We start from the raw sequence: 26739 nt of genomic DNA on the forward strand, positions 1-26739 counted from the left end.
TGTGTGTGTGTGTGTGTGTGTGTGTGTGTGTGTGTGTGTGTGTGTGTTGAGAAGGCGTTAGTCCTGGGAATCAAATTGTTAGGAGCCAAACCAACTTAACTTTCTTGGTGGCCAATTCCTCTCCTTCCCTAGGCCCTGTACAGGGTGTTTGGCAGTGTTCTGGGAAACTCTCACTTTCAGTTCAGATCCAGAGGAAAGCCTCTGCTCAGTGCTTGCATGGGAAGCTAAACATCAGACTCCCCTGATTAAAGCCTTCTCTGCTCAACTGATCTGTAGTAGTTTTCCGTTTTCACCCAAGTCCTTGCACTGGCCTTCTGAGGTCTCTTCCCACAGTAAAGCCTGGTGCTAAAAAGTCTGCAGTCCCTTAAGCAGGAGTCCTTTTAGAGGACAGAGCAGGGGGAGGGGAACGGGAAGCTTTTTACCAGACTGCTGGAGGAAGCACAGCCTGAAGCTTGGTCACTCCTCCGTCTATGGGGACCAGGAACTGCACATTGTTAAGGGCCACTGCGGTGGCCATGGCATCCGTGTTGTACTTATAGTCTATGCGCAGGTCAGTGCTCGCAGGCTCACATCGCCAGTTCACCGCCAAGTTCAGAGGTGTGGACTGAATGCCCTGGGCAGACACCTTGCCAAAGGACAGGAGAGAGAACATGTAAGTTTCAACTGTTAATCTAAAACCAGAGGCTGTGGTTGGCTCCCACTAGACTGGACTTACAAGTCCAAATGTCACACTATTATTTGTGGTGTTCACAAACGGGATCTCAGGGAAAAGCGGTGATGTGCAGGTGACAGGTGGGATACAGGTGGGAGTGTTGGGTCTTTGAGGTAACTGTGACAATTAAATGAACAAGGTCAGCTGTGGAAATCCCTATAGCATGTTAGAGTCCACAAACGCATTATCTGTACTTAGGAAGGGGGGGGGCAGCATGTTGGTTAGAAGCTGTGGCCTCAAGACTGGACAGTCGTGGGTGTGAATTCTGGCTCTGCTGCTCAGCAACCTGACTGATCTTGGACACATCACTAAACCCACTCAGCCTCAATGATGTTCTCATCTGCCAAATGGGAATTATAAAAACAACATAGCTCGTAAGTTGTCAGGAAGATCCGAGGAGGAACAGCACCATGCCTAGCACACAGCATGCATCATGTCTAGCACACTGCAAGGAAGCAGCTCCTAAATACTTGTTAACTGTTAATATGCACGTCATGTTTGTTCTTCATGACAAACCAAGGAGGCAGACGATGCTGGGCATTGTCATTATTCCTTTCAGATCTGTTTCCTTTGAGATTCCCTGAGATCAGAGGACTTGAACCCAGGTCTTCTGCCTGGAAAAACCTACAGTCTATGCAGTCTAGTTAAAGCCAACAGTGAGGGAGTCATAACAAGAAAAAGCCAGGTTTGAATAACAAAATATTGCCATGGGACAGTGACATCAGTTTGAATTCCTGGTGTGTAGTGTAGAATTCACCTCTGTCTACCCCCTCAGCACCCATCAGCTGCTAATAGCTGGGGGCTCTTCCATCATTGCATTGTTTCTTAGCATAAGTTTCATTAGAACAATTACATCATTAGAACTATTATCCTGGGAAAAAAAATCTAGGTTAGTCATCCTTAATCATTTATAATTAAAAGTATTAGAATGCTTGTGCTGTAACCACAATTATGCTGAACTAACTTATCAATATCTATCACATTAAAAATAGATTTGTTTATTACTTGTATGTGTATCGGTGTGTGCACGTGTGAGTTTATGTGTACCACATGCATGCAGGAGTCAGTCGAGGGCAGAAGATGGCCTTGGGTCCCCTGGGTCTGGAATCATGGGCCTCTAGGGAGTTGGAACCGAAGCTGAGTTCTTTGCGAGAACAACGCGTGCTTTCCTTAGCTTAGCTTAACCTCTGGCCTATTTTTCAGCTTCAACACTTATAATCTTAATTAATTGTGAGTGTGTATTTTCAACTTCATTTTTGGGTCATGTTTCTATAATAAATAAAACAAAATACCCCACTTTGTACTTACGGGTATGATAAATATTCTCCTCACTAGCCCCTGAGTGGCTCCGTAAAGCTTCAGTGTTTAGAACCACAGCATTTCAGCAATAGTAAAAGAAATGACACTTTTATGCAATATTAGGTACTTTAGAATGTAAGTTTGTAATGTGAAACAAGATAACCCTGACCACACAACAGACTTACCTGATATTTGAGCATGTCCACATTATAGTACGTAGCCTGGGGTTTTTGTTCAGAGACTTTCTTTAGGTGAGTCATCAGATTTGGCATGTTTACCCAGAATTCCTTGGTATTGGCATCGTTTTGTGTATTATCACTAGTAAGATGGGAAGAAAGTCAACGATTGAGCAGCATCTCATCGGCACCTTCACCTGCACAAGAATCATCTCGGCAGACCGTCTCTGGTTTCTGCATCTGCCTTTGATAGTCTGCACAGGATAGCATCCCCAGTGTGGTTTGGCACAGTGCAGTTTGGGGTGATGTATCATAAGCCACCCAGTTCCCACAGGGAGACACTGCGGTGAGGCCCTGTCTATTGACCCAGCAGACTGACAACCAGCTATTTCCTCATTTGTACTTAATAGCTCTCCCTATATTATCTTACTTCTACCCAGACTTATCAGTCAGTGCAATCAAGGGGGAGTAAATTGATTTTCCTTTGAACTGACTTAACTAGTAGAGGTTTTCAGAAACTAACCAGTTAAAAGATTCAGTGGTGCACACTTACAATCCTAGCATTGATTAGGCTGAGGCAAGAGGTTTGCAAGTTTGAGGCCAGCCTGTTGTACTCAGTGAGTCCTTATCTTTAAAATGGAAAAAGGGAAGATTTGGCCTAACCGAGAAGGATACAGCTAATATCACCAAGATCCTTTGCCACATGCATGATTTCATCCAAGAGCATTTAACTCATTGGTTCTCATCCTTCCTAATGCCGTGACCCTTTAATACAGTTTCTCATGTTATGATGACCTGCAACCATAAATTACTTTTGTTGCTACTTCATAACTGTAACTTTGCTACTGTTATGAATCATAATGTAAATATCTGTGTTTTCTGATGGCCTTAGGGAACCCCCTGTGAAAGGGTTGTTTGACCCTCCAAAGGATGGAGAACCCCCAGGTTTTGTACTGCTGATCTACTTAAAAGAACTCGAGTCACAAACAAGAAGGTCTTGGAGTTTAATGATGGTAATCACAGTAATAGGAAAGCAGAGTGCAGTCTTGGCCCCCTGAAAAGCTTAGTATCCCTGACAGCTGGGGCTCTGCAGCTTGTTCAGTGACCATATGCCTGATCTATCCTGCAGCTGCTTCTTTATCCAAAATGAAGGATGGCATCCAGGTCCCATGTCCTCTGGATTGTGCTGTCTCATGGAGACTGGATGGTGAATAAACAAATGAGTGGACAGGCAATTTTTAATGAAAAGAATGGGAATGGGGATTTTTCAGGAGAATGGCAGGGGGACATAATTCATTTGGGGATGGTCAGTGGGGCTGGAGAGGGCAGGAGATGATAAGGGGAAACAGAGGAACCGAGAAGACGTGGGGCCATAGGAAGGGGAAGAGGGTAGTATTGGATGATGGGCAAATTAGCACACCAAGTCCTGATGTGAGACTTGACTCCACTCACCTTTGATCTATAGGGACCGATGAGGAGACTGACTAATGAGAGGACACATGGATTTGGGTAGATGCTCAGAGACAATGGCAACAAGCTGAGATGCTGGGCCATGGGCCACATGAAGCCACTGGTCGACTGTGAGCAAACAGCAAAAAGCAATGAACTCATAAAGTTCATTGGCTGTAAAAATGTACTGGAGCAGGGTCAGGCTAGAGTCAGGGAAGGAAGCAATTGTGATTGCCATAGCTTAGGGACATGATGTTGGTACTAGTCCAAGGAAAGACGCTGTAAAGGAAGAGTGTGGGCACTTTGGAGAGGGAGACTTTAAGCTAGAATAGCCATACTTTATAATGGACATGAAGCTGTCAAGAGTGACCTTTGTCACACCCACCACAAAGCAGCACACATGCACAGAAGCACATAATAAAGGCAGCGTTTCAGGTCTGAAATGAAAAAGTGTGCATTTATAGCGGCAAGTCTACACACCCTTCCCTGGTGTGACACATGCCAACAAATGACCATTATAGTACAGTTGTGTGTTTCACAGTTAAGGTTTTCAAATTCATGTGGAAGAATAACCCAGAGTCCCAATATTATCTCATCTAACAAGGAGTTTGTACAAGAAGTTTTCCAATTTTTGGATTTATCACCTACTACCCTTATCAACTGTTAATTAGTAAAATGGCAGTGTATATTGTCAGCAATACAAAGCTTTTTAAAATGCCTCTTTACCCTGTTTGAAGTCAGTCACTGAAACACAAATGTGTATGCAGCTATACATTCACACAGTATCACACAGAAAACTTGACAGCTAGCACATACTCCCTATACTCCCCCACTCCTTGCGTCAAATCTGTGTGCATGTCTGTACCATAGGGAATCAACCATAGTCTTGTTCATGCAAGAGAGCACACTCTTACAGGGTGTCAAGACAATCATCTCTTTAAGATTGTATACAGAATCATATTTACCAGCAGAGAAGTTGGGGGTTCGGCAGGACATGCTCTAACCTGCTGGAATTTATCACCCGAAAAGTCAGAGCAGCTGGGGATGGGTTGTTGGCAAAGTGTCTGGTGATACCAGCAGGGAAGGACAACACCATTTCTCCTGTGATCTTGACAATGCATCTGAAATACCAAACACATGAAAGGAAAGAGCAGAAACAGGGTCAGTATGCTGGGATGCAAAGTGTGGTGCAGAAGAAAAAGGTTTGATTGACAATCTAAAACACCCACAGAGTTAAAGACAAACAGTGACAATTATGCTTTCCATCGTCAAGTCATTTCTAGCTTGCCTGAGAACTCGAGTACTGAATATTTTTAAAAAAGAGCCTTAGTTGTAAGAAAACATATAGTTAGTTTGTTTCTAAAACTGGTGGCTACTTCAGGAACTGGAAGTTTGAACTTATCTTTAGGGGATTTGACTATCTGTTTTGGGGAGTAACATATACCCCTCTGCTGAAATGTCATAAGCAAAGAGAATAAATGGCCTTAAGTCACATTTATTGTGTGTGGGAGCATGCACACACATCTGTGGCAGTCAGAGGACGACTTGGGGGAGTAGGTTTTCTCCTCCTATCATGTTGGTTCTACAGATGAGCTGAGATCATCACCCTCATGGGCTGTGTGTGTATCGTGTGGCCACCTTGTTGGACCAAAGGAGGCTGGCTATTTTGTTAAATGTTTGGGTTGTAGAAGACCAGCACAAAATCTAATGGTCAGCCTCACAGATGGAATCATTTAGTGTTGTGATTTTTGTGTATTTGGAGGTGATACCTTGCATATTATCATCATAGCTCACTGGGACATACTTTAGCTCACTGGGTAGTATGACCAGAGTCCTTTAGGTATGCCAAGGTAAAGGTTTACTTTATTAGTTAGTTCTTCAGTCCATTAATCTGCCTATTTTGTCACTGTTAAAATTAGTCATAGACATTAAAATGATGATAGTTGATAGGATGGAAGGAAGAATAATAATTTTAAAGGCTTCATGGAGGTATAAAGATGATACAGTATAGTCACTTATTGTGTAGAATTTCATGTGTTTGCATGTTATGAAATCAACACATAATCAAGCCCCACATTTCCATTGTCCCCAAACATTTCTTCCTGCCTGTCTGTAATCCCTCCGCTCCAGCTTTTCAGTCTCCAATCCCAGATACTTCCTATGTGCTTTTATCACTCTGTATTACTCGGCACTTTCTAGAATGTCATCTAACAGACATGTGTCTGGGGGTGGGATCAGATTCTGTTCCCAGAGGAATTAGCTTCATAGTTGTCCATGCAGTTCTGTGAATCAGTAGTTCATTTTTTTCTCTTGGTGAGTGGATATATCACATTTTAAAAAGAATAAATCCATCCACCCATTAAAGAATATTAGAGTTCATTCCAGTCTTCATCTGTCACAAAGGTGTGGTCTTTGTGTGGACGTGGCTCTATTTTTTTTTTTTTTTTTTTTTTTTTTTTTTTGCTAAGAATGAGGGATCACTTGGGTATAGCTTTACCTTTTAAGGAAATGGCCCAACTGCCTTTGTTTCTTTTTTTGCCCTGCCACCTCTTCTGTGTCTTTTTTCTTTCCCTCCTTTCTTCCTTCCCTCTCTTTTCCCTCCTTCTTCTCGTCTTTTCCAAGTGTTTTTTAAAATGGAAAATGAAGCTGTGTGTGTATCTCAGTATTTCCACATACTAACCAGAATTGTGTACAATCTGTCTTCCCTTGAATTACTTGGTGAGTAGTGAGATCTCATTTTAACTTGACTTTAAAGAAAGGCTAAGAATCTTAAGATCTTTTAAAAAGATTTAATTAATCAGTTATTAATTAAATGTATGTGTACGTGTGTGTATGTATCTGTGCATGTGTGTGTGCATGAACCCTCAAGTGCGCATGCTACCGAGCATCTATGGAGGTCAGAAGTCCACTTGCAGGAGCTGGTTCTATCCTTTTGACATCCAGTTTTCTGGGAGATGTTCAGGTTTGGCAAAGGTGTCTTTCCTGCTGTGCCATCTTGCTGGTCCCCTCAGATCCTTTTCATGTGCTGATGTGTCCTTAGTTAGCTCATTGAAGATGGTCTTCCCAGATTCTCTGCCAAGTCTTTAAGTCACTTTTATTTTTGTTCTCTTACTGAATTCTAAGTTATTTTCTTTCAGATATTCCAGGAGGATGTCATTCATCAGCTGTCAGCTTTTCAGTCTTTTCCCAAGTCTGGGGATCTGGGTTCCTTTTTCCTGAGAACACTTGGAAGAGCAAGGAGGTTTTAATTTACATTTCCTTTTTAAGAATTACGGGAATTCAGGAATTCTTTTGATGTTCTATCTCAGAAGTCTCTGCTAAACCCAAGACCAAAAGAGTATCTCCTGCACTTTCTTCTAATTTCTATCATTTACTTTGACATTTGTCTTTATAAAACATTTTAGTAAATATTTGTATGTGTGAGATGCAGAGCTCAGTTGGTTTCTGCTCTTCCTTTATTTCTGTCTTTATTTTTTCTTCTTTCCTCTTCTTTCTGCATGCATCCTCTTCTATTTGTTGGTAAAGGCCTACATTTTCTCTTCCAAATTACCTTGGAAATTATGTTTATAGTTGTTATCTAGATAGGGGTCCATTTCTGGATCCTTTGTCCTGTTCCATTGAGGATTTGAAACATTTTGAAACACATTTGAAACACATTGTCTTGTTTACTATAGCTTTATGACAGGTGCAAAATCACGTTATATTTGTCTTCCAACTTTGTCCTTTAAAAAATACATTTTTTGAGATTTATTTTATTTTTTTATGTGTATGAGTGTTTTGCCTGCAGGTATTACTATGCATCACATACACATGTGTCTGGTGCCCTCTGAGGCAGAAGAGGTCATTGTGTCCACTAGAACTGGAGTTATACACGGCTGTGAGTTGCCATGTGGGTACTCTGAACATAAATCGAGTCCTCTACAAGAACAACAAATGCTCTTAACCGCTGAGCCATCTCTCCAGCATTCGACTCTGTTCTTTCTCAAAGTTCTTTCAGGAATGGGACCTTTTGCATTTCCAAATTGAATATAGAATCATAGCATCAACTTCAGCATAAACTCAATTTACAAACTGAATTCCAATCCATTCTCTACTACCTACTTTGGGAGAATTGGAATTAAAAAAAAACATTGTTTTACTTTGCCTATAACATCAGGTAAAGCTTTGTCAGTAGAGGGTGCTAAAGAAACAGTGTGTGGAGTTTGCTTTGCCTTAATATTCTCCACATTCACTAAATGAATATTTAAGATTATTTTAATCATAGATTACTAAACTCTTGTTTGATGCCCTTTTATTTCTTTAGGAAAAGATTTTTAACCTTAAGGACAGTTCCTATCAGCATTTGATGTGAGCATCAATGCATGATGTGAATCTGAATTATGACATTTTAAAATAATGCAAAATGGAAGAAGAAATGAATTTTTGAACAAAGCCTGGAACCATGAAGCATTTACAAATGAGGCATTTACAAAGAATAAAGAAATTTCCAAGCCAGGTGGCATATGACTTAAACATCGGCTCTTCCTTCCCTCTTGCCACAGGTAGCAGTTAATTCTCTAGCTGGACTACTGGATCTGCAGGTAGTTCTAGTGTGATCTCAAGTATGGGGAGAGCCTGAGAAACTGCACTGCACTGCTGACACTGAGCACATAGCTTCCTCCTGAGCAGGCTCTGTGTGCATGCACTTGAGCTGCTTAATCAACCCACTTGGGCATATCCACTATGAAAAATCTTTCACCAATCACAACACTCAGTTCAAAGGACCCTTTCTGAATCCTTCCTTACAATCCTCATCTTTTGCCTCCTTACTTCACACTTTTCTAGGTTGGACATATGGACAAATTTAAAAAAAAAATAAAGTTGTGTACTCAAAATATTGAGGTCTTTTTGTCTTCCACTGAATCATATTTATACCCCATTCTTCACCAGACTCTGGATTACTTCACACACAAGCCTTATTTTCCATCCTAGGCATCTTCACCTATTGCCTCCTGTCTGGTAAAACGATCAGGGCAGTGTAACCATTCTGCAGAATTTAGATGAGGGAGTCAGCTTGAGTCATTTAGCAACTACAACTTGAGCATTCCCAGCCTTGTTTTGATGCTGAAGACAGCAATGGAGAGAAGGGTCAAAATCCATCTGTTGGAGCTTCCCTTCCAGTGGACAGGGAGAGACAGACAATGGACAACTGAAAAGAAAATGTATGTGTGAAGTGTTAGGGCTTTGGAGAGGGCAGGGGAAGGAAGGGAGGGATGGAAGAGGTGTTGGGGAGAGTGAAGGGGGATGAGGGCTGCTGTCTGTTGGCTGGATGAGAATTTCTGTTTGACACATTTGTTGAAAACCCAAAGTGAGGGTTCAAACTGCTCATATACATTGTAGGGCGGTGAAAAGGATCTTGGGTTTTGGTCGAGGCGCTGGCTGGAAATAGCCCGGAGACCCAACAGGTGTCCATTGCCTGTGAGGGATGGGCATCTATTTTACTGTGCTCCCAGAATCCAGGCTCCTGACACGTGGCATAGATCTCCATTGACCTGTACTATTCAGTCACATAGGGCAATGCAGCCCCTCCCAAAGAGGACAAGTAGAGGGTGTGACTACAGGCCCCAGGCCCTAGAGAGATTTATATACTAATGAGTTACCTGAAGGCCAGAGGGTGGAGCAAATTAAGCATTCTTCACCAGACCCTTCCCCCTTCTCCCTCCCTATTTAACTCAGGTTTGCCCTGAGTTTCAGGGGAGTACTGCAAGATCTGCCATGAAAATAAACCCTTTTGGAATCATGGACTTTCTTGTGTCTTTGGGGTTCACTGTAGGAAAACACAGAGAAGGCCTTTAATAAGCCAATGTAGTCGCAGCCAACCCACCAAACTTCCTGCCTGGAGGACCTTTCTGTGGTCCAGCCATGGGGACCGCCTCTTCAAGCAAGCTAGCTGGGCCACTCAGTCTGCTAAGTGAGTACAGTAACCGAGTCTCTCCCGTGGGGCTCTGCCAGGGCCTCTTTCTTCTCTCCCCCCCTCGTTTCTCTCAGCTGTGGGTTGGCTGGTCGTGGGCCCACATGCCTCCCATCTCTGTCCTTCCTCAGCCTCTCAGCGGTATCTGAGAGCCCAAGGGCTTGAGACCAGTCAGTCCCTGGCCACCTCCTGGCTCGGGGATCCCCAATCCAAGAGCTCTGTGCCCCCGTGGAGCTTCAGATTGAGTGAGAACTCCCCCACACCAGGTGGGGCCCTGTAGCGCCTGCCTGGTGTTGTGCTTTGGTGTAAACTCAGTCAAGACTTTCGTTCTCCAGTCTCTTCGGAGCTGTGGGAATCACAACAGCCCAACAAGATTCATGAACCCATGCCTGCACCCACATGTGAGCTAATCATTCCCTGGAATACATGGGAGAAAACTTCAGTGAAGCAGAGAGAGACTGAGTGGTAGACAGACGAGGCAGAGGAAAGAAACAGCTATAGGCTAATGTGGTGGAAGTGGAGAGAAGAGGGAGGTATATATGCAAGTGAGGAGGGACCAACCCAGATTAGATCAGAGAGGGGGCAACTGGGTGTCACTGCCAGTTCTTCATCAACAGAGCACAGAGCACCCAGGACCTCAGAGATCCCTGGGAAGTGTTTTCCCTGGGAACAGATGAGAGTTTGGACCATGGAAGTGGTGTGCTATACAGAGGTGGACTTTATAGAGGGGCCAGAGTGGAAGCTGAGAACACCAGTTACATCTCTAAATACATCAGTGAGGGAATGAATGAAAGCCAGTGAGAAGGCAAGAGGAGAGGATCCACTGTGTGATTCCCCCAGGATTTCCACTACAGAGTACATATTCTCTCCACATTTTATTAATTTTTAAAAATAAACCTGCTTCTGTTTTCTTAGTTCTTATCAGCCTCAGTGTTCAAGGCATCAATCAGTCAGCAATGAGTGGTTCTTCCAACTCCCATAGTAGGCAGTTGGACAAATTCTTTGTTCTAATAGAGTCTACAAGACTAACTGTACGTAGTATGTGTTTATCAGCTTAAGCTGACAGTGTTTATATGCCCTATCGGAGTCTCTCTCTCTTTTCTCCCCCATTACCTCTGTTTCTCTCATCTCACACCTCTCTGGATCAACCCCAGTCTTGTAATGTTTGTTTCTTTGTATTATCTAGAATAAAATCTAGTTGCTATTGAAAAAGCAATGACATCCAGGAAGAATGAAAGATCTAGTGACTGGGTAGGATGACTTGGAGGCTGGATTACTAATTATATTGGCATTCTAGAAGTGTATCAGTAGAGTCATGATATTTTGAAACAATGCTTCAGAACGGGGAAAGTGGATCCATACGTGGCCATGTGAATTCCCACTTAAATGTGTTGCTCTGATTGTATTTAATTCTCACTGCTTAATAAAATTAGTAATGCCACTTGTGAGGACATCTGTTGCTTCACATTCCTCTCGCCCTAGATTGTAAGGCTTTATTTATTTATTTATTTATTTATTTATTTACATTTAAAGTCCCGTTCTTGTGAGTGAAGAGAGAATTAAGAGCTATTCATCACTCACTTAGGCTTCCTTTTGTTTATTGTTGGAACTCAGGCCTGGAATTAAACTAATGATACACTTGGCAGTCATCCAGTGCAAGTGTTTTTGGTGTGCATGGTAAATTAATGATTCCTGTCAACACTTTGGAGTCAGGATTCCCTTTGGTACAGAGTATTGAGAGCCATATATATCTCTCTGTGTAGAAATGCACACATAAGATGTAGTTCATGTCTTTAACACCAGAACACGGGAGGTAGAGGTAGACAGATCTCTATGAGTTCAAAGCCAGTCTGCTCTACATAGCCATCTTCAGACCAGCCAGCTACATAGTGAGACTGTCTTTGAAAAAAGGATATGCAATATAATTTCAGAGAGTTTTTAGATTTATGGATCTGACCCACAGAAATCTTTTTCAGAAGGTAGGGCTGTTACCTTCACAGTATCCTCTACCCCACCCTACACCCACACTAGATATATCAGACTTCAAGAAAATAGTAGGCCTCATCCCAGGCTTACTTGCTTGGATCTGCTCCTTTAAAGTAGGCGTTGACAGTTTCTGTGAAAGCTGCTGCAACCGGGAGGGTGTCCTGGGCCCCCATAGTCAGAGGACTGGGCCCCCTGGAGGAACCTGTGTGAGATGAAAGACTTCCACTTAGTTTTGGCTTATGTAAAAGGCACAAATATACTGAACTAAAATTCACAAAAGAATTGTGGGCGGGGTAACTCTCACTAAGAACATGACTGCACAGTAGCTGTGTGTTCAACTAAGAGCACAAGTATTTAGGAGGAAATATTTGGCTGGTTTATAGACAAACATACTTGATGTTGACTCAGTTGCTTCACAACAGATGAAAATCCAAGCAAATAATAAAGTCACAGGGGTTTAGAAATGTTCTGCATAAAGCAAGAGGCAGTATTTGCATGACAGTTTGTGCAGCAGGTGGTTAAAAGAGAGAAGTGTTAGTTTCCTATTTCCCATTAGAGCATCCCACCAATCAAGTGCTCAGATTGAAAACCACCCTCCTTCCTTTGGAAGAGATGGTCAAGTGTTGCTACATATCTCGGGGCTATGTTTCTGCATTATTTCTCTTTTAAAAAGGTCTGTTGCTCTCAGATTCAGCAGGTCAAGCTCCTTGCCTGAAGCATATGCCGCAAAAAAAAAAAAAAAACAAAAAAAAAAAACAAAAAAAAAAAACCCAAAAGAACACACACACACACAAAAAAAACAAAAAAACAAAAACAAAAACAAAAAAAACCAACCATACACATTGACTTGGCACAGACATCACGCTGTGGACCAAATCAGTATCTTTATGTTCATTGAACACCTGCTGTGTGCCAAACAAGCCAATGGATGCCTACCATGAAGGTGCTTAACTTCACCTTCTCCTTAGCCTGGAGGATAGGCAGGGAGAGTCACTTTTACAGAAGAGGAAACTGAAGTTTAAAGAGCATTGTCCAAGAAAATACAGTTATCCAGGCATTAAAACAAGAATCCCAATCTAGATTTGCTTTCCTGTAAAGCTTGCATTTTTACCATCATGCCTTTTTGAAATCTCCCCTCTCCCACTTTTTTCTATTTTCATTCATCTCTTAGTATCTTGTACTTGGTCTTGTACTTGGTACAAGACCAAGTCATCAATTTAACCAATATTTGTTAGTATCATGTATCAGGGGCCTGCAGGTAGATGCTGAGGAAGCTCAAGATGAGTCAAACATGGTCTTTGTTCCCAGGAGCGACAGCTCAGTGTATAGTTATGGCCATCTTCATACAACAGCGTCATCCCCATCAACATTATCACTCACACAGCACAGGCCTCCCTCAGCATTCTGTCCTTCACATTTACTATGTGCCTCATGGTACTCATTTAGCAGATCATCCATATATGACAGGCATGGCTCCCAGCCTGCAGCACTGCCAGATGATGTTGGAAACTCTAGGATATGGGGGTCACATGGAAAGAATTTTTGTCCTTGACAGTATGCTCTTGCAGGAGATAAGACTCTTTCCTGAATAACTCTGCTCTCTGGCCATGATGGGGCAAAATGCCTCCTCCATTACACATTTCTGGCATGATATACTGTGCCACCACTATATGCCACCACCACCAAGTACTAGAGCACATGGCCAAGGAAGTGTCACCCCCAAATAAAGCTTTCTTCCTTTTATGTTGATCTTTTAAAAAATGTTATTTATTTTTATTTGATGTGCATTGGTGTTTTGCCTGCATGTATGTCTGTGTGAAGGTGTCAGATTCCCGTGGGACTGTGGTTACAGACAGTTGTGAGATGCCAGTGGGGGCTGGGAATTGAACCCAAGTCCTCGGGAAGTTCTTCTTAACTTCCTCTTAACTGCTGAGCCACCTTGCTAGCTCCCAAATTGAACATCTTACACATTTTTTGTCCCAGTAATAGAAAACCAATTAATACAGGACCAAGACTCAAAGAGTTTCTACAACTTGCCCAGTTTTGTCTAGCTGGCATACAAAAATTTTAAGATTGGTACTAAAGCATGTGTGAATTCAAAATTTAGGTTCTGAGGACTATATTATTTTGTTTCCTTAGTGGAAAATTATAGAACCATATGAGTCAGGAAAACACTTTCAGTCAATTGGAGTGTGCATGCCTTGCACCATGGGGTTGCAGATTTCCTGAAATAGAATCAAGATCATACCGAACTTTCCTAAAGAACACAAGCAATCACCCATTGTTAGATCTGAGAAAGGTGATGTTTACACTCATTTATAAGTAATAAAATAAGAATGGAAGAAATGATTTTATAGTGTTGCTCAATTCATTTGCTCACTTGGATATTTATAGAGTCATTAATAGGTCCTGGAAGACAAAGATTGCGTAGCTGATGCTAACAAGGGGGCCAGAATGGAGAAGAGGTTAGGCTGTTATCATTACAGTAAGATCATGTTTCCATGTGATTGAAACTTAGAGGTTTAGCGAAGTAATAATAATAATAATAATAATAATAATAATAATAAAAACTGCCACCAAATACAGTCATTCAGCAAAAGCTTTAAAAGGTTGTTGTGGGAAAATAAAATGGGTTAGGAATTCAGTGATGAAGAGTTTTATACAAATATCCTGGAAAATTTATAAGTGAAAACAGACACTAAAGTAATTGTCCTTTGAGAATCTATATGAAAATCTCTGCATATGTCACAGAGCAAAGTACACATATATACAACATTCATACAATCTGAAGTACGAGTATAGGTTTCTTGAGGTCTTTGGAACTGAGATTAGAACAGTCCCCTAGAAAATGAGAGATCCATGGAGTATCTGATATGTGTGTGTGTGTGTGTGTGTGTGTGTGTGTGTGTGTGTGTTCTACATCTAGATCATGTTCAGTATAATGTAGCCTACTCACTTCCCTTGTGTGTGCATGTAGAGAACAGAGGTGGACATTGCATGTCTTCTTCAGTCCCTTTTGTCTCATTTCCTGGGACTAGAATTTTTCACTAAAACTGGAGCTCATTGTTTTCCACTAATTTATCTGGGCAGCAAGTCCCTGAGACCTACCTGCCTCACGTCAGTATTGGAGTTACAGAGGCGTACAGAGCCATGCCTGGCTTTCCCTTGATACTGAGGGTTGAACTCAGGTCCATAGCGTAAGTAGCCAAGCACCTTACCCACTGAGCTACCTCTCCCAAGGACTCGTCTTGAAAGAAAATAAAATTGATAAGAAATGCAGATGTTAACAGATAAAAAGAATGTTCTGGGAATTTTATTTTTCAAAACTGCAAAACCTTTGAATAGCCAGGATATTTTTGTGACTGAAGTGGTGTGATTTAGGTAGAGAATGGTCTTTTAAAGTGAACGGACAATTACATGAATCATGCTATGTATAAGCACGAATCAATGGTAAATGCTTACTGAGGAAGGACTCTCTAATGAATGGTCTGGAGCTCTGTTCACAGACTGGTCTTTTATTACCAGAATTATTAGGGGTAGTGGGAGTGATGATGGTGGTACCAGTGATGATGGCAGTACCAGTGTGGAGACTAGAACAGACATTCAGCGATGACACTGGGTAGAGGCTGGGAGAACAGGGTTTGGCATCCAGCCTGGGATTGCTTCTTTTTCTGATACTTCTCTAAACTGTTTTTTTGGGGGTGGGGTGGGGCAGGAATGGTACAATCATAACCATTTTGTAGACCTGTTGTAAGGATAAAAACGTATAGCATTTAGAGTAGTGGTTGGTCTGTACCAGCATCAAATTAGCTATTTTTATGATGATTGTCATAACACAATATGGAGATTATCTGAGTAAGATGAACTTACTGATATGCTCAAGAGGTTTTAAAAACTTGGGATACTGAGCTGAAACTGATGAGAAAAATAGCAAAAGTAAATATGAAATTCTTATGTATTAAGACTGAAAAATTGCCAAGCAATCTGGCATGGTGTTGGATATATATAATGCCAGCATCCTGGAAGCTGAAGCAGGAGGATGGCAAGTTGTGGGCATCCTGGGCTACATACCGAGACTGTCTCAAAATTCAAAACAAAACAAAAACATCGAAATAAGTAAGTCAAACATTTGTGATTTTGAAAAAGAAAACATCTCAGTAGATGAATAGGTGGAAAAGAAATCAACTAGGGGATTTAGTTGGTTGACTTTCTGTGGTGGATAAGCTCATGAGAAGGTACTAGAAACACTTCAGCAGATAGACCAAACTCTGGAATACCATGAGGGCAAAGCTCTAACTCAGATCGCTCACTCTTTGTCACCTGACTCCTCCTACCAGGCCCTACCGTCTTTTACTCTTGCTGTGTCCACTTCTTGGACACTATAATCATTTCTATGGATTTGATCAATAAAGCTACGAAAGCAGAAACGTATATAAGATATTTACAGAGAACACTTTTATCATAAAACATCCACAATTTACAGTTCCAATTCCTTCATAGACTTGTACTTTACCAAAAATAGAGCATCTTTGTATTTTACTTTATTTTTTATCGTTTTTTTGTCATCACATTCCAACAGCTATTTACTATCCCTACAAACCTTTTTCAAAATGTTAGGTCATTTCTAGGTGGTAATTTAAATTTATCTGTGTATTTATTGATCTTTTCCCTTTGCATTATTTTCTGAAGATAAGAAAAAAAATCATTCCTACAGATTTGTAAGACCAAATGTAGATCATTTTTAATTGTGAAGAGTGCCAGGCTATATCACATAGACGTTGTGCTCAATGTGGTTGGTCATAAGTGAATGCTTCTGTGTCCCCTGTAAAACCAGAGTCTTTGTTTATTGAAATTACTGACTGAAACTAGGATAATGTCAATGATGGTGAAGAAAGTCAAAGTTATGGCTTAAGAGACTGAAGAAGAGCTTTAAAAATTTAAAAACATATGAAATTTTATTATCCTGTGTCTCAAAGGATCAGAATTTTTAAGGCCAAAAATCTGTAAGAAAACAGTGCTGTGACTGTAGGGAAGTCAGTTACCTGTACTCCTCTTAGGAGGAAAGGGGACAACAGACAGTGCACACTCAACTTTCTGTCTTACAGTATCAGGTGTTTTGTAGCTATTGAAGATTGTCACTACGAGAATAACTTTATAACAGAGATCAGATGCTCTGAACATAGTTTCCCTTCACTGGCAGGTTGAGTACACATACGGATTCTGCTGTATACAAGATAGAAGTGAGGACACAAACATGTAAGTATAAGACATAAGCAAATGAAAAGCTTAACACTAAGACAATGGTTCTCAATCTGTGGGCCAAACATGCAAACCCTCAACTCCTTTGGGTGTCAAACAACTCTGTCACAGGGGTCACATATCAAATATCCTGCATACCATATATTTACATGACTATTTACAAAAGTAGCAAAATGACAGTCATGAAGTAGCAATAGAAACAATTTTATGGTTAGGGGTCATCGCAACATGAGGAACCGTATTAAAGGGTCACAGCATTAGGAAGGTTGAGAACCTCTGCAGTAAGGGTATACAATGGTGGTCATTAAATGCTTAGTTGACCATAAGGTGAACTGCTAAGTGAGGGATGTGATCACAAGATTAACAAAGGCAGCGCGGGCTCTCCAGTCACATCCACCCAGGTATGAAGTCTTGGTTTCCACTAGAGACAGGTGTTTGATATCTCTGTGGCTCAGTTTCCTCATCTTCAAAATAGCATTAATAAAAATAGCATTAACAACTTGCACCACCCACTAGAGGCAGTATTTTTGAAGTCTTTAATGTGGTATACACTTGAAGACCATTGTGCTTTAGCTGTCATTGGTAAGATTATAGAACTACAGTTTAGTTTTTGAATTAGAATTGAGTTTTAGGTAGAAAACAAAGGGAGCTTTGGAGATTCCTGTTCAAAGGGATTCCTTTCATCCCTCTACTGGTTTTCTTGACTGTTTCTGTGCATACATGTTTAACTTGGCATACATCAGCAGGTGCCTAGTGTATTGGTTTAAATTGCTTGGTGTAGTATTTGTATCATGATAGGCTATAAAAGCTGTTTAGAAACAGGCTTTATTAAAATTAATTTAAATAATTAAAAACTAATATTTTAATTTTTACTTATTTAAAACTACAATCATTAGATTACGGTTAGCTTGTGAAAGACTCAAAGTAGGTGCAATATTTGTTATTACAATAACACATCTCTGGTACTCCTAGAAGGGCCAGCCAACTAGTAGCAATTCCTGGGCACCAGGAGAAAGGACAGCAAATTGTCATTCCACTAAGCCTGCTGCAGGTTGGAGGCAAAAATGACCATTTTACCTTGAAAGGAGAAAGCAGATAATGTCCTAGCATATGAAAGAAACAGAAAAACTCAGTACCTGACAGGAGAAGCTAAGTACTCCCGATTCTGGAGGGGTGAGGGGTAAGTATCGAATGCAGACTCTGAATATGTTATGGAATAAACCTGGAAAGGGGACATACTTTGCAAGCCATACCGCAGCACTCTTCTTTAGTAGAAAGCTAACTCAAATGTGGTCATAAAATGTGATAAATTTTTTAAAATCAAATATCAAAAGAAAGTCAAAACTCAAGAATTTCTATTGAGCTATTTAATGTATTCTCTTGCCTTCATTTGGAAGTGGTTTAAGACAGCAACAGTGGGCTGAGAAAGGATTTGTGTTCTGACTCTGAATTACATTTTCTCCTAAAAATGGTGGTAGGTTCTGCTATTTATTTTGTGTTTACTTTTAAAGTTGCTGTTCCCCTACTCTTTTTAAATAAAATATGACACTTGGTATGTTCTTTTTTTTTGTAATGAAGTATTATCATTTGTGGGAAAAAGGATTAGACTTATATGTGTTCGTGTATGGATACAGTTCACTGAATGTAACCAGTTTAAAGGCTATTGTTAGGTTTACAGAGCTTTTGCATATTCAACTTGGATATTATATTCTATGTAATATTTCCCTTAGTATCAAAGATATACCTCTAGATACATTTTAACAAGATGCATCTTATAACTGATCTCCACAGATAAGCTGTACCAGCTCACAGAGCATTCGCCCCACTGATTTTGAATCAAGCTCAGGTGGACTTTACCAGTTTCTCTCACAGTCGCTTCAGCAGAGTTACATTAATTTCCCTTAACGTACCTGACTGAATTTTAATACATTGGAACTTTCTTTCCCTTAAAAATGCTTGGAAAAGAAAAAAAAAAGCTATGCTTTGATGCAATAAGAATGTGAAAAATCAGTTTATGCAGAAGACTACCTCACATATGTGCCTGTGCGTCTTCCTTGGAACTTAAATCCTATAATCTTGAAAGATTATAGGGACAAATAGGCTGGGACAAATAGGCTGACAGATAGGAACTATGGAATGACCCTTGGATAGTAAAACACTAACGTTCAAAACCTTCTGCCTGACTTTCAGGGAAGCTGTTTGCTTTGCAGAAACTTAGAAATAAACTTGGAAAAATAAATATAGATAAAATCCTGGAGGTTTTTTTTTAATGTATTGTAAAATTAAGCTATCAATGTTATCACATTTAAATAAAATAAAAAAATACAAAGTTAAGATTATAAATAGGCTTAACAAAGCTAAATGACTGTGTCAAATAATCAGTTGTTGGTCCCAGTCACAATTCAGATACCTGAAGCTTAAATTTGCTTCTGATGGGGATGCGCAAGGCAGTGGCTTGGATATCATCTGCCATCATCGGTTACTAAACAAATACTCATCTCTGTATTGAAGCTTATTTTGCATCTCAAAATAGACCAGTGGAGAGTGTACCATTAGATGGCTTTGTAGGATCAACTAAATGCTACACTGGTGTGTGTGTGTGAGTGTGTGTGTGTTTATACAGAAAGGGGTTTCTTCAAGAATTTTCAATAAAATATTAAAAATGTTTTCTGTATCAATTTACAAAAAGTGTGATTTTGGGTGAAATTTTTAGTTTGTCCTTTTTGATATACATATATATATATTTAAAATTTTACTAGTAAAGTGTTTAACTCAATATAAAAATGATCACAGAAAGCAAATTGTGAGTTATTTTCTGGTGCTTAGTAATGGCACAGAGAGTATGTTAAAAGAAGAAGGTGCACCGTATGTGATGTTTGGTCAGATAAGCAAGCCATAGGTGCACAAAGTCGCAGTCACAGGGAAAATATCATAACTGAAGTACAGAGGAACAACAATAGGCATTGTCTGTAGTCATTATATCACAGATTATCTTACTTTCTTACATATTCGTTTCTCCCAGTTTTCTATAATGAAATAGTATAACCACATGCAAATTACTTGGGAATCTTATATCAAGGTTCCTATGTTTCTATTTTTAATTTCTTATATGGTTCCTTAGAGTTAAAAACTGGATGATGGCAATTTTTAGCACTATTGAAAGTTATTTTCCCGATGAGGCTAACATATATGGATGGAGAAGGAGGAGGAGGAAAGCTGCCTGGGACTGACGGACTCCCTGAAAGCCCACAGTTTGAGTGGCCAGTTTCCTTGTTAATAAGCTGAGAGTAACAGTTCAAAACCACCAAAGTCTACAGATGGGAGGAACCGTCACGAGTAACCATTCTTCTTGTTCTCAACAACACAGTACCACCAAAGTATCCTGCAAAGACGATCCCTGCCCTGCTCCCTTGCCAGACTTCCCGGAGTAGCCTTGGTGTTTTATCAGAGGCCGTCTTCACACTTCTCTGTCAGCACATAGGTGAAACAAAAGCTTGTTCTCACCAGGCTGAACAGCAGACAACCAACCGTTACTGTGAAGACACACAGTACCTGTATAACTGATCATCTGCCAACAAGAAAAGCAGCCTCATTCCCCCTGTGTTTCCTCGTGTCCTGGTGACTCCTAAGCAGAGCAGTAAAAGAGTAAAACAGTTCTACCCTAGGTCCTATTGGCTGACAGGCTCTGGAGAAATGACAGCCACATGCATGATGGCAAAATCATTGATGAATTCCCAACAGCAGTGACTGAAAGTGCCTCTTCCTGAGGACGTCAGAGCAATCTTGGATGTAACGAAGCAATTAGTGTATAATTGTTAGTACATGCCCGATGTTATTTATCTTTCCCATATTTAAAAATGGGAAAGATACGTTTATGTTAATAGTTGTTATAAGGTGTAATTATGTTTGTGTTTTGGTTTACATTTTGTAAGGATGTTTCATAACCAAGAGTCTGAAGTTAGTTTGGAGGTAATGCTAATTAAATATGTCTCAAACCCAGAGACAGAACGAATTTGAAAGGGAAGCGACTCCCAATCTTCTACATCTCTTTATATCACTAGTGTACCTTCTCCACTTATTTATGTCGCTCCTCCTTAATAGGGCAGCTAGAGGCTCATAAAGGAGGGGTTTCTCCCTTTTTCTTTATCCTTTTGTAGTGCTGGGCCTCATATATGCTAGGTATGCAGTGAGCTGCTGAGACCCACTAGCCCTTAAAAGACTATCTTTGCTATGGAAAATATGCAACCTAAAATTGTGGCTAATCCTTCTTAAAAGACTCATAGCAAACATAAAAAGCTACAGAGATTATTGGCCAGCCATTGTCTGATGCAGGCTCAGGACCATTGAAGAGCTAAGCAATTTTCTTTGCTTTCTTAACTTTCATTTTCTTCGGGGGAGATTTGAAATTACTTGTCAAATCTGCCAAATGCTGTGGTATACAAACAAACAGACAAAACTAGTTTTCCTGCACATCTCCCAGCAGCTTTAGCACAGGAGGGCACCACCAGTTAGACTATATTAGTCTAGAGTAAGCTTGAAGGATTGGCTCTGGTGGAGGTGGGTGTAGAGGGAGGTGGTATTATGGGTCCAAGCATCCTCTTGCTCCATAAGCAACAAAGGGAAAAAATGCTTGCTGTCCATCAAAAGGAAAGCCAGGTAGCAACTCAGAGCAGATCTTACTGTGACATGATTTATGTAGAAGACAGAAATGCTAGAAACTTCTTGAAAGCAAGCAAAATTGACACAAAGGCAGCACGTGTCACTAGCCAGGGATGCATGAGCTTGGACAATGGTAGTAAAAGCTAGGATGTACTGAATGATTTGCATTCACAGTGAACTCGTGGGCTTTCATCCTGACCACAGTGCCATAACAAAGGTACCATTATTATTCAGCTTCCAGAGCGAGAATGCAAAACTTAGGTTATAACACATTGTGCTGAGGATATAGCTCCAACCCCCAGGGTTTATGACAGATTCTAAACAGTATGTTTACTAAACACACACACACACACACACACACATGCACGCACACACACAGGCACACTTGTACGTGTGCGCACCCCCCCAGCAGCAGCACCACCACCACCCTCTTTAAGATATAAAATATAGCTATTCCCACTTCTCCTTTACATATGTAATTGTATATATATATGCATGTGTAAATATGTATTACCAAGCACACTGATATAAATTAATGGAGGTTTCCTTTCTAATATTTAGGATAAAACCAACTTACAGTAACATATACATATGGCATATAATGGTGTATTGGAATGCTAGCACAGCAACAGTTATTAGTATTCAAAGAATGCTACCTAGACCTAAATCACTCCTATTTCCTCCATTGCCCTTAGGTTAGAGGAGAAAATAAGACAGAACACTGATGGATGCCTCTAAAGCTCTCTATCTCCTTACTAATAATATTCTTTACATGTTAGTGTCACTGTTCATTTGATGTCTGGGTTCTGTACATTATAAAGGTAAGGACATGCTTTTCTTATTGACTGCGGTGTCCCTATAGCTTTCACAGTACCCTTGCACATAGCAGGTACTCAGTAAACAATCACTGGGTGAATGGGCACAGCTGTAATAATATTGATAACAAATGCACAGTACCTAAAGCCAAGTTCTACAAATTTAATCACTGTTTTCCCTACCACATGCCTACCTGTTACAGTTAATAAGCATGAAAAATTAGTAAATACACTTCCATTATAATGAATTCTGAGAACCTACACAAAGAGTCTTGACTCCTTTCACAGCTATAACTGTGAACATACTGAACCTACCTTAAGGGGGTACATTAGTCAAACTCTGTAATATTGGCTGTCCTAACAGGACAGCAAATTTCTTCACCATGACTTATATGCCCCTAAGATTATTATGGGGTAGGTAGTGAACTTAATTTTTTTCTCAAGAGCCCCTGCTACTTGGAAAAGAAAAAATGAAGTATTATATAAAAATAACTTTTTTTTTACCAATAAAGAAATACACAATTTAATACTCAATTATTTTACTGTGAACCGTTTCATTTTTATTTGATATGAGCGAACAAATACAAACATTCCTTTGATCTCAAGTATGTAAGCATTCGTGTGTGAGTCAGAAGGGAGAAAAAGCAGAAGTAAAGTAAGACTATGTCACAGGGAAGGATACATGCTCAAGAGAGTGTTGGAGGCATTGATGGGCAGCAGGTAGGAAGGAAAAGAAACAGCCCATAAGTCCTATGTTAACCTGTATTTATCATAACAGCCAGGAAGAAGCTGATGCTTTTCTTCTGCAGTTTTCTCTTCTAGTTGTCAAGTTGTTAACACTTATAACGCCACTGGGTTTTAAACACGGCCACAAGTACGAATGAACAAGAGAGAGAAGAAAGCAAGACTTTTAGGCCATTAACAGTTAAAAAAAAAGATAACTGTTGACTGACTCTCTCAAAATTAATCACTAATTTTTTTTAAATAAGAAAACCACAATGGAGTAACTTGTTGCAGCTGCTCTAAATCTTCCTGTCTGTGGATCCAGAGTCTGTCGCTCTCAGCAGACAGCTCCGTGTCTTTACAGTCTACTTCCTCTTGGACTTATCTTCGATGGATGCTACACAGGAATCTCAGTCCTTCTTCCTGGTCATATCACTCTTATTGATTTCTTTCTCCTGATTAACAACAGACTTCTCTCTCGTTCTCTCATCCAAGTACTAAACAGGCAGGACCCTGCTTAGCTTCAGAGAAAAAAATGATACTTGGCAGTGCTAGGTACTTGGTGTGATTGACTGTCCATGGCTCCTTAGATGGCTCCATATCTGAAGGTGGACTCAGCCTTCCAATTTTCTTCCATACTATTAGGTATGGAATGTTGCTATTTCAGATGATATTAATATTAGTCCACTCCATTTCCGTCTCAACTTCTCCTTCATTCTAAGTGTAAATGTCAAAGGTGTTCACATACCACCACCACCTCAAAAAGGCCCTTAAAATTCACCTTGCACAGGGATTGTATTTCAAATTCTTTCTCCAAGAAAGCAAAGCACTTTAGAATACAGTCTTGATTTACTTGGCCCATCTTTGCAAACATTTCTCACTTGCCCAGAATTTATTGCTGCTGAGTATAAGCCGGGTGTTCCTCACCTTAACTCCCTTTACATTACTCTTTCAAGCCTGAGCACTTAGCTTTCTGAATCCTGGTTCTTTAATGTCAGCTGGGGCAAGTCCTCTTCCCTCCAAGAAGATGTTGCTGATTCTTCTCAGTTAACCCCTTGTGTTGTTCTAGAGTTTCACAACTCTTCCATGCTTTTGCTAAAGCCACCTTATGGGAAGTACTCGATTCCTGGTGTTTGTGTTTCTAGAAGGCAGACATCATTTTGTTTGGTATTCCAAATATTCCAACAGTGAGACTTATAGCTAAGAAGAGTGATGGAATAGTTTTACCCACTGAGGGAAGGAACGAGTGAATCTTTGGTAGCTTTTTATGATCTATTAATCATGGGTTATTTCCTTTTCCTGCCCCAGGGAAGTCGAATTTATGCTTCAGATTTCCCTTTGTCTCCATGTAATAGCTCTTCTACGAGGGCTTATGATTTGTGATCTTCCTGTTTAACAATTTGTTTCTGCACCCAGGCAAGTATGATGTGCCCTTGGGGTTCATCTCCTCTCTGAGGGGTGAAAGTTTTTATCAGTAAAGCAGGAGGTCTCTTGTTTGACTGGACCTCTGTTTGATTGTGCTCAGCTTCTTTTGATGACAATACAGTTCAGGGACCTGCACTTTGGACCATCATGGTCTTAAAACGAGGGAAATATAACACAGGCTGAATATGATGGAGACACAAGAAGATCCTGGCTTAGCCACCGACAAGGAGCTAAGAGATGACATCAGAAGGAAGGAAAATACCAGAATCTAGAAAACACAGTGTCTGAGATCCAGCACCTTTTTGGTCATGTCTCTTCATTTTTCTTACTCAGTTTGAATGCACCTCAAAGCCTTGATAATTAAAAAGCAAAACCAAACCCTTTCAGGTGATGTAATAATTTAATACACAAAAGACAAGTTGATCCTGTTGGGTTTTCTTAGTTATCTTGCTGGATGACTACCATCCCTTCCATTCCGAAGTTTATAAAACAAAGACTAAACGACATTAAATCCTCAAGATTAGGAGTTTTGTCTGGCACAACAGGAACTTGAATACTAAGGTGATTAAAACATAACTTTTAGGAACTAGCAATAATTAAATAATTCTGGATTTAATCACCAGCTTTGTGAGACCTTGAAGATGGTTCCAAAGTCCCTGCATCTCTGACCACCATTTGAGATGTGAATAGTAGAGTGCCACTTTAAGTCATGGTGTGAACGACCTGAGCCTGTGATATTGGAGTGATAGCTCAGAAGTGTACTGTATATGGGTTATCCATGAAATCTTGCAGCACCATTGCTGGCAAAGATAGGAGTACCTAAATATGCTAAAGTGATAAATAAATACATACATGATTCACTATTTCACTGTCTAGGTATGCCCTGCCTGGTAACACACTTGGCCCAGAAGCTACCATTCATTAAATTTTGCCAGAACTATTTAATCAGAGAGATTCTGACATGAGTTCTAGACATTCATGACCTCCTTAGGTGCTCCCATACACATCTGGCCTAGATATCTTGCTCAAACAAGATGACTAAAACATGCTCTGCCCATTCTGTCTGCAGCATGCCTGTGTTACACAAAACATGAGTGAGGTGGGGTGATGTCTTCAAACAGCAAGAACAAGCCAACATCCATGTGTTCATTCTGAGGGATTTTTGGAGCTAGGTAACTAGTTTACTATGAAGAAAAAAGGGGAAAATCTAAATCTTCACAGATTTCTCTGGTATTACATTTTGCAGATTTCAATTGCACTTTAATCTTTTAAACAGAGTTAGTATGTTAAAGCAAAGAAGGAAGCCCTTGTACAAGCTTCATTATTAAGTGAAAGGACTGTACAGTTCATAAGCGTACCAAAGACAACACACAATCGCAGAAAGGCAAGGACTAGGCCTGTATTTGGAATGAAGATTGACTAGAACTGGTGCTTTTTGTTACTGCATTGTTTCACCTGAGTAGGGTAGGTACAACTAGAAAACCCTGCCCATCTGAAAAACTCTAGAAATTTAGCAAAGCAAGTGATTCCCAGAAAACTCTCCACACCTTTCAATTTTCCTTTCCTAATGACTTCTAAATGAATTAATAAGAAACTTTGTGATGGGGAAAAATATTGAACCTTTTCCAAACTCTTACAGGTCTTCAATACAAGTCTGTGTGAAGAAAAATGAGTGGCATGGGATGAAGGTCAGTGACAGGGTACACGCCTAGTGGTTGTGAAACTATGGGTTCAATCCCTAGAACCACACGAAAGAAAGAGACAGACAGACAGACAGACAGACAGACAAGGGTGGTGGTATGTGTTTTCTGCATGTAATTATGACAATTAGGGACACTGAAAAGCCTGTTTAACTTGGTCAGACATTTGGAGTGCTGTGTCTCAGAGACAGCATGAGTTCAGAGAGAAACGATTATCTTATTGCAGAGATGACCAAAGTGCATCCAGAAACGTATCTTCACACTCTGGGGCCTGATCAGGATATAGAAAAGAACCCGAATGGAGAACTGGGCTGGTGGGCAGAGTCAGAGCGGAAAGGGTGGGAGAGGAAGTTTCAGGGCTGGGGGGAGGGCACAGGCAAGCTGTGTCTGGGAATGAAAGAGCTAGAATGGAGGAAAACCCTGCTCTGCCATGGAGACTGAGCACTGTGGGCTGAGGAGTGGCGCAGGGTGTCTCCCTCAAGGCTGGTGGAATTGAAACCTCTACTCTGCTGGCTATGAGGCTTGGGAAAGCTGTTACCCAAATCTCATTTTCTTCAGCAGTGGCTTCTGTAGGTGAAATGAGAAC

General features: G+C 40.5%; 1 protein-coding gene across 7 annotated transcripts in view; it reads right to left on the reverse strand.

The window, feature by feature from the left end:
* Sgip1 (SH3 domain GRB2 like endophilin interacting protein 1) overlaps positions 1-26739 on the reverse strand; it is a 197364-nt gene that overhangs the window by 6157 nt on the left and 164468 nt on the right. For all 7 annotated transcript variants that reach the window (XM_028785371.1, XM_028785363.1, XM_028785357.1 and 4 more), the window contains 4 exons: positions 11663-11774; positions 4602-4757; positions 2197-2329; positions 423-625 (listed from right to left, as the gene is read on the reverse strand). In XM_028785371.1, the coding sequence (XP_028641204.1) occupies positions 423-625; positions 2197-2329; positions 4602-4757; positions 11663-11774 (604 nt within the window). The remainder of the gene's footprint in view (positions 1-422; positions 626-2196; positions 2330-4601; positions 4758-11662; positions 11775-26739) is intronic.

This window comes from Grammomys surdaster, unplaced genomic scaffold (assembly GCF_004785775.1).
Source record: "Grammomys surdaster isolate TR1022 unplaced genomic scaffold, NIH_TR_1.0 100, whole genome shotgun sequence".
Classification (NCBI taxonomy): Eukaryota; Metazoa; Chordata; class Mammalia; order Rodentia; family Muridae; genus Grammomys; species Grammomys surdaster.